This window comes from Pleurodeles waltl, chromosome 12 (genome assembly GCF_031143425.1).
Source record: "Pleurodeles waltl isolate 20211129_DDA chromosome 12, aPleWal1.hap1.20221129, whole genome shotgun sequence".
Lineage (NCBI taxonomy): Eukaryota > Metazoa > Chordata > Amphibia > Caudata > Salamandridae > Pleurodeles > Pleurodeles waltl.
Genome location: NC_090451.1, coordinates 689,985,314 through 689,993,041, shown reverse-complemented (window position 1 = coordinate 689,993,041; position 7,728 = coordinate 689,985,314). Strand labels below are relative to the sequence as shown.

General features: G+C 41.7%; 1 protein-coding gene across 2 annotated transcripts in view; it reads right to left on the bottom strand.

The window, feature by feature from the left end:
* Positions 1–752: 752 nt before the first annotated feature.
* Positions 753–7,728, bottom strand: part of CTDNEP1 (CTD nuclear envelope phosphatase 1) — a 102,255-nt gene continuing 95,279 nt past the window's right edge. Inside the window, exon 8 of one of the 2 annotated variants that reach the window (XM_069215525.1) lies at positions 753–1,634. In XM_069215525.1, the coding sequence (XP_069071626.1) occupies positions 1,574–1,634 (61 nt within the window). In that variant the 3' untranslated portion in view covers positions 753–1,573. The remainder of the gene's footprint in view (positions 1,635–7,728) is intronic. The other variant, XM_069215526.1, reaches the window with a different exon arrangement.

Here is a 7,728-nt window from a genome sequence, read left to right as displayed (position 1 = left end):
GAGAGGCAGAGGTTGCAAATGCTGTGCAGGACTGACGAGGAATATTTTTTGTTGCACCTTTGGCAGCACTGGAGGGGTGTGCAATCCATGGCCCACTTCCTGAAATAATTATCTGAGGCGAGCACAGCAGGGAACAAAGGGGTTTGAGGTAAGATGGGTTAGGGGATCTAAAGCTGCACATGCACAAAGCCTTACAGGTACTGGTGGCATACTTCAAGTAAAATCTGAACATACTGGGTTGCCGCCCCCCAAAAATACAGGCCATCAAAAATTAACCTCATCAGCAGCCTGTGGAAAAGTAAGTGGGCCAACAAAAGTCACAATTCCAACACTTGGCTAGGTACAGTGTGTCTAGGGAAAGCTGTGAAAGTACACTTAAGTTGCTAAGGTGCCATAGTCTATGCAAATTAAAACTATGCTAGCATGCATCCAGCACAATGGGCGGGCCCACACCTAAGTGTAAAAGACAGCAACACATTGGTGGGGGCAAAAAGGCCCTCCCAAATGTGCAAAATCACCATCTGAAGGGATAACTTCATTATAAAGACACAAACTAAATAACAGAGCAATTAAGAGTGTTAAATGGATGGCAGTGCATTACTTGAGCCACATTTAAATACATCGGAGGCACAGTTTAACCCGTTCATTTAGGGAAGACTGCAAGAGTCAGTAGAAGCCGGAAGGGCGCCCCACCCTCCTTCCAAGGATACTGTCACCTGGACTACTGCAAACAGCTAGCCAACATATGGACATGCTCATGTCAATTGTTTTAATCAAACATTCAAAAAATATGGGTGGGAGAAATGAAAGCTCACTGAACTCAAAAACGTGTTTCTTTCTCCAGTTATCAGACTAGAACTACCACATGGTTTTTGTAGTCAGAGAGAAAGGGATAAATAGAAAAGAATGGCAATTAAAACACCTTTTTGACTGCACAACTGAAATGTCGATTGCTTGAACTGGAGGTGAGCCAGCTGGGGGCTCAGCCAAAGTGATTTTCCAGTTTGGAAAAGGGAGAGGTTAGAACCAAAAAAAAAAAAAAGAGGAAAAAAAGTCGGGGGAAAAAAATAAAAGTCAAAATCAAAGAAGAAATTCTTTACACAAGATAAGGATCGTTAAAACATGAGAGCGTGTTCTCTCAGTCACCTGCAGCTCTTCAATCCGTGATAATGTCCAAATTCAAAATGGCCTGCGAGCCTCCTTTCTTGTACAGATGCCCCCTCCCATCCCTGCAGGCCCCTCAATATGATGGCGCCTGTTCCATACCGCCCCCCCCCCCCCCCCATCCAACTCCAAAGTCCTTGGGTCTGGTGAGTTCCAAGTCCAGACCATCCCAGCAGAATGTTCAGGGCAAGGCTCTGGCACAAACGTTGGCAAAGGAGGAGAAGAGTTAATCTTGTCGCACTCGGTCTTTGTTTACCCCACTCCCAAAATCCACCCCCCCAAAATCTGCAAAGAGTTCAAGTAAGTACACATAATGGTGGAGGGGGTGCCTGAGAAGAAGTCCGCCAGGGGCCATGAGGAGCTAAGGCAGAGGCTATGGGACAAGCCCTGAAGAAAGGAGGTGCAGCTGTCACCATAGTCGATGCTGGTGCAAGTTTCGGCTGAGCACAGATCGGACGTCCGCCGTGAACCTGGGGGAAAACCAGAAAGATCAGTCAATTATATGTAACAGCAGACTAAACTAGGCAAAATCCAGCCTGAACAAACTATTTCATAAGAGCATTTGTTTACCAACCCACATACTTCCTGCTTTGTAATACTCAAAACATTACATTAACAACTTCTCTGCACTCAGTGCTGGAGATGTCAATCTCTCTTTCAGGGAAGTGGATAGCCGGATGCATTCAAGTTTGCTATGCCAAACCCAAATGCACACTAGACTGTTCCTGGAGCACACTCCACACAGCCAGCCTGTCTGCGGGCAGGCAAAGGTGTGATCGCCATGATCTTCACAGAGGCAGTAAGCCTCTTAAGCTAGCTCAACTGTGTCCACCACTGGGTAGTCATCCTGCCGGAGGAGGTCACATCTCCTCCCACCAACAGTTCTTTGTTTCCTTTCCTGGGAGCCCTTCACACTTCGTAACCGGGGGCAGCATGTTATCTTGGGGAACAATTGCGGCATAAATAAAGGAAAAACTACCAGAGGTTAGGGCAGCAAAGTGGGGACTTTCTAAAGTCAATTTTCTATTAAAAGTAACCTTAAATCCGATCTCGGAAATAAGCCTGGTTTAGTGTAATGAATAGTTTCCTACCTCAAAGCAATATCTTTCGTGGTCCCAAATGAAAGTTAGCACTCAGTGTGGCGGCTAGTGAAACTCCATGTTATCCAACCGACCACTGGCCTTGCTATAGTGAAAACAGCGGAAAGGGTAAGCAAATATCCCTGACGATTTCATTCACAATGCACTGCGCCTGAAGTGTGGGTACTTGGAGATTAAGCTTGAGCGTTTTGCATTTTTAGCGATTGAGAATTGACCTGCTGGGGGCATCCCACACTGTCTGAAGTACCTTTGAAGTATCGGAGGACTCCTCTACCACTCATGTAATTGTTGGAGCAACTTTAGGTGGCCTAGCCGGTCCGCAAAGTCATTGCCTATCTCCAGCAGATGCTCTGCTATCAATCCAATTTAGTGGAGAAGAGTGCTTTGTAATATTGACTGAGCTAACTGACAGCTCAGGCAAACAATTTTTATTTATTTAATGTACTACAGTGATGATGTCTGTTTCACCAGGGCTATTTAGCTGCACATTAGTTTGAAAACGCTTTCAATGCCAACTGGATTGCTATCAACTCCAAGGCATTTATGTGCATTTTCAGTTGCTGAAGCATCCAGGTGCCTTAAACTATCAGTTTATTAATATGCGCCCCCAACATACGAGTCAGGCATCTGTGGTAAGTCACCTGCGGCTGAGGGCCTAGAAAGGGTTGTCCCAGTAAACAGGCTTTGTTCCACCACTTGATGCCGTGGTGAACTTTGGACTATACCCGCAAATCTTTCATTTGACCAGTAGCAGTCTGTGATACAGTAAAGACAGCAGGGTACCCTCCTACTTTGTAATGTGGAACTATAGGCAGTATACTCCTTGTTACTTTTGATGCTGTCCAACAGGCATGTCCAACAGGCATTACGGCACCTTTGCTGACAATTGCTTTCAATTCTTCTTGCAATAGAGTAATGTTCTCGGGCTGACCGCATGTCGTCATAGTTGGATGTTTGGCGGTGTGAAACTCCAAACATTATTGCTGGTTTTTTGACGGGCAGAACTCACTTGTCTGAGATCATTTTCTCACATTGTGGAAGGAATACCTAGATTCTTCCCCTGATAGAGATTATCACCCCTCTCACCTGTTGGTGCTGCAAACTAGTTTTGATGGTTTCTTTATCTTCTGAACATGCTGGAAACTTGGGTCCACCCAACCACCCCAGGGTGAGGCCTTTACTGGGTAGCACTGAGGGGTTTTAATCTTGAAGACCCATGTTATAATCTTGTCAAAGATCCACACACTCATGTAGCACTAATGGGTCAAAAGTTGGTTCCTGTGGTTCTAACTGACTATCCGGATGCAGGTTTGTGGTAATTGACAGAGAGGGGGAGGGTGAGAGGGTGAGATGTAGTGCTGGGTGAAACCTGAGAAGGACTAGTCTGTGTTTGCACCTCCCATGCATTAGAAAAACTATGCAGTCTTCTTCACAAGCTAACTTTAGCTTCTTGAAAGGCAGTGTGTCTGGTTCATGTGGTGGAGGGAAAGCTAAGATCTTTCTGTCAGCTCCTTCGATATCCCCAGCAGAGTCCATGCACTGAATTCTGTGGAAATCACATTGACCCGCTCTTCAATATTTTATTTTCTTTGCAAATTGCTCATGCCTAGAGATCATGAGGAAGGGAGCTGTTTGGTCTTATGCTTTGAAAACAAACTCAGTAAGGGTCCGACCATGAGAGCTTGCTGTTACACTTGAAACACAACTGGAAGGGTGCCTTCTCCGTAACAAACACCCCCCACCCAACCACATACACAAGGTTCTCATGAGACCTGGTCCATGTCAAATTTGAGTAGTCAGTACTGGTGATTCCTCTAATGTGGTTGAAGAAAAAAATTAAGGTCCCAGGAGTCAAAGCAATAGCTATTTGTAGCTTGAATGTGCCAGAAATCCAAAAACACATGTGAACCAAGTGGCAGGGACAAAAAATGGAGTCAAACAGTGAAGCTATGGTTAGGTTTGGTTATAAAACAAATGAAAATTGAGTTTAAAAAAAAATAAAAAAGTTAAATTAGCGTTGTGGTAGCAAATTAAATCTGAAAACCCAGTGAAGTTTGAAAGTTAGTTTTTGGCTCACAATTCATAACTCGCAAAACCAAACGTATATGTCTCATCAACATTTTCTGAGGTTTTTTTTAAACCTAGATTCAAAGCGAACCATAATTTATATTTTACATGTTAGCAAAATTGTGTTTTCTTTCTTTCACTGGCTTTTGTGCAGATCCATCAAACTGTAACAAAGTTATTAACAGACCACAGCGCTGACCCTCACTTGCCCCATCCTTAACTTTGACCCTCTTAGATGTGCATAAAACTGGGGATCCCTGCATTGGACTTAACTTGCTAACTGCCTGCCTAGTTTCATGTATTAGCATATCTCGACTACCCTGAAAAGAGTAATCTGGTGAATCTGCAAGGAATACGCCATATCAAGCATAAGCTAAAACTGCTAAACGTCTTCTAAATTTGATGCAGATTCATCAAAAGGCACTAAAGTCGAAAGGAAATCAGAAAAAGCCTTTGGAAAGTAAACTGTGACTTGTCTACAACAGTTGCATACTCAAAATGGAGGCCTGGATCCAGGCAAACCTGCATAATGAAAACATTCTTTCTCAAAATAAAATGTTTTTTCCATTACACCAGAGCTGTACTTTCCTCAATATTCGAATAATGCACATCATGCCTCTGCATTGCACCACAGACAATTTCCACAGCATTCCCATCTTGCAAATTATTAAAATTCAGGACAGCATAATGAATAACAAGGTATACAAAAGAATTATCCCTTTGAAACCCCTGAATAAAGTTCTATTTCATGGCAAGATCGGCAGGATTTTTGTCAGTGTGTTGCTTAAGTGGAAAGCAAAATTCCTAGGAAGGTAAACATGGGAATAGTCTTTTTAAAAACTGACCTCTGTCCTATAACCTTTTGAACTCTTTCCTCCATGAATGATCTGCATTAAATATGACATGCCGAAACCTGACTGGATGAAACAATTGAGTATCAACGTTTTCTTGTTTGTCAACAATACCAAAGTAATTTGCATACAAAAAGCTATCTTTCTAATGGAAAGAGAATCTGAACTAACTGCAGAGTTGCTATTGCCAACTCTTTAATATACATATTTATTGACATAGCGGTGGGTGAAGGTAAAGGTATACAGACAATACTGCTGCTTATAAGTGTAAGGTAATGTGTGTTCCTATTCTGAATATATGGAATTACATAAAATGTCAATAAAATTGTAGAAGGAAAGATTTGAGTTTAGGACACTTAGGGTCATCCTCGATTCAGCAGCTCGGGAAGCAGTGATGAGTTGTAACTGGCACATGTTAAAGGAGTTAAAATAATTTTATAACAGATTTAAAATATCAGATGGCGCTGTCATGTATGGACCAAATGGGAAAAGGAGTCATCTTCGTAATAAACAACCCTCGCTGCTTTCTAAGGTTAAGCTTCCAAGCACCAAAAAAGTACAGATACCTGGCATTACTGCAGATTTTAGGCCCAGGCTTTGTAGGTGGAGTGTTTCATGTAGGTATGGAGATTAACTTAGACCGAATTAGCAAGGAAAATGAAAAATGCAAATCTAGATTAATGGAGGCTTGGCAGAAATGTCTCAAAACTTTAAATTAGCTGATGCGTGGTAAGGACCACAGCTTTAAACAAAATACTTAACCTTACCGGCAAATGGCCTGATGAAAAATGATTAAGATATAACCAGTTCTTTGACAGATTAACTAGCATAGTGAAATATGCCATCTACTGTTCAGGTCATGTGTCTAATGTATGTGTAATTAACAGGGGTGATCAGCAATCAAAGACCAGGCAGTGGATTGCAGATTGTGAATTATTTAACGATCTTTAGTAATAACAAACTTAAAAATTAATTCATTGTAAAGATTCATGCCCGGATTCCTCTTTACAACAGCATACTTTAATGGCTGATGTTTGGGCACATCTCAAATTAGAAGCATGAGGATTCTTAACAAAATTAGTGAATTTCAGAATAATCATTTCCTGGGTATTTTTTTCAGGATCTAGTAAAAAAGAAAAAAAAGGTAAATTAAGCTGAAAGTGAGGGGGTACACTCTTCAGGGTTTGGCATGGAAAACATTTAAAGAAATGTATATCTGCTTATATGAAGAGTATTATATTAGTGCACTAATACTGCATAGTTGTAGACCCAGCTGGATTAACAGCCGAATTCTTGAAGATACTTCATTTCTAATAGTTTTATTTGAATGTTAGCAAAATGTAGCAGTGAAAAAAACAACCAGAAAGGGTAATTTCACATAGTCCAGTAATATTGATAGTAAAGACATAAAAGATGACTATTTCACTCTCGAACTATGAACATGTTTCTGTATGCTCTTTACCATTATTAACATTGTGTGATCTCTGCCACCCACTGTCGGACCTTCTCCGCACATATATGGGTCCTCACCAGCTCCCTTCTTGGAGAAAAAGAGCCTAATTGTGTTTTGGTCCATGGTTGACTAAAAGGTGCTGTTAATGAGGATCCAACTTCAGATCTATTCTAGGGACTTACGCAGAGCATGGTCTTACTTCTTTGTTGCAATCTTCTTTTGCTCGCTACCCTCAAAGTCAATCAGCACTCCAGGGGAGGAGGGAAGGAAGGAATAGAGTTCTATATGTTTGGCTTTGGTGAAGTACTTGCATTGTACGTATTAAATGAATATGGCAATTTCCAGCATGCATTTTATCAAGCGCCTATGAATAGTCTCCAGTGCCAACACATGTGAAATTATTCCTATGCGCTTTAGATATGATCCTAACTTAAAGTTTGTTGCTCCCTTTATTATCTGTCCAGTGACTAATATGGCCTGTGTACATCTTCTGAACGGTATTTATACCCTTTGTATAAAACTAATAAAACGTGAGTTAAAAAAAAACAAAAAGGTGGATCAGGCTATGGACTCAGTTTAAGTCATTATCACACAGTCATGACCTCGTTCTCTCCCCATTCTCAAAAGTGTGGGTTGAATCTTTGTCAATTTAGAATGAGAGGGGGAGAAGCACTGCAAAACTTTGGGCTACGCAAAGAGTAGCGCATAACTTCCTAACCCGCTCAGCACCGCTTCAGGACAAAACCCTGAAAGGGGAGTGTGGGCAGAACACATCAGGTAACACATGCAAACACCAGAAACAGATCTCTATTGGAAACATGCCTGAAGAATGTCACTTTAAAACTCAGTGGAGCGTGCCTAGACACAGAAGTGAACCTAGATACATGATCTAATCCAACCGGCAACAGCGGCCTTACCAGCAGCTGAGTTCATTGCCCCCGGACATCACAAACAGTTGGTCTGTAGAACACAAGCCGTTGATTTCATTGAGGTAAAAATGATATGTGTACCAGACATCAAGACTGTACAATGTAATCCCCATAGAGAGCAATGGGGACAAAGACATATTGTTGGATAAATTATCTGCGTTTAA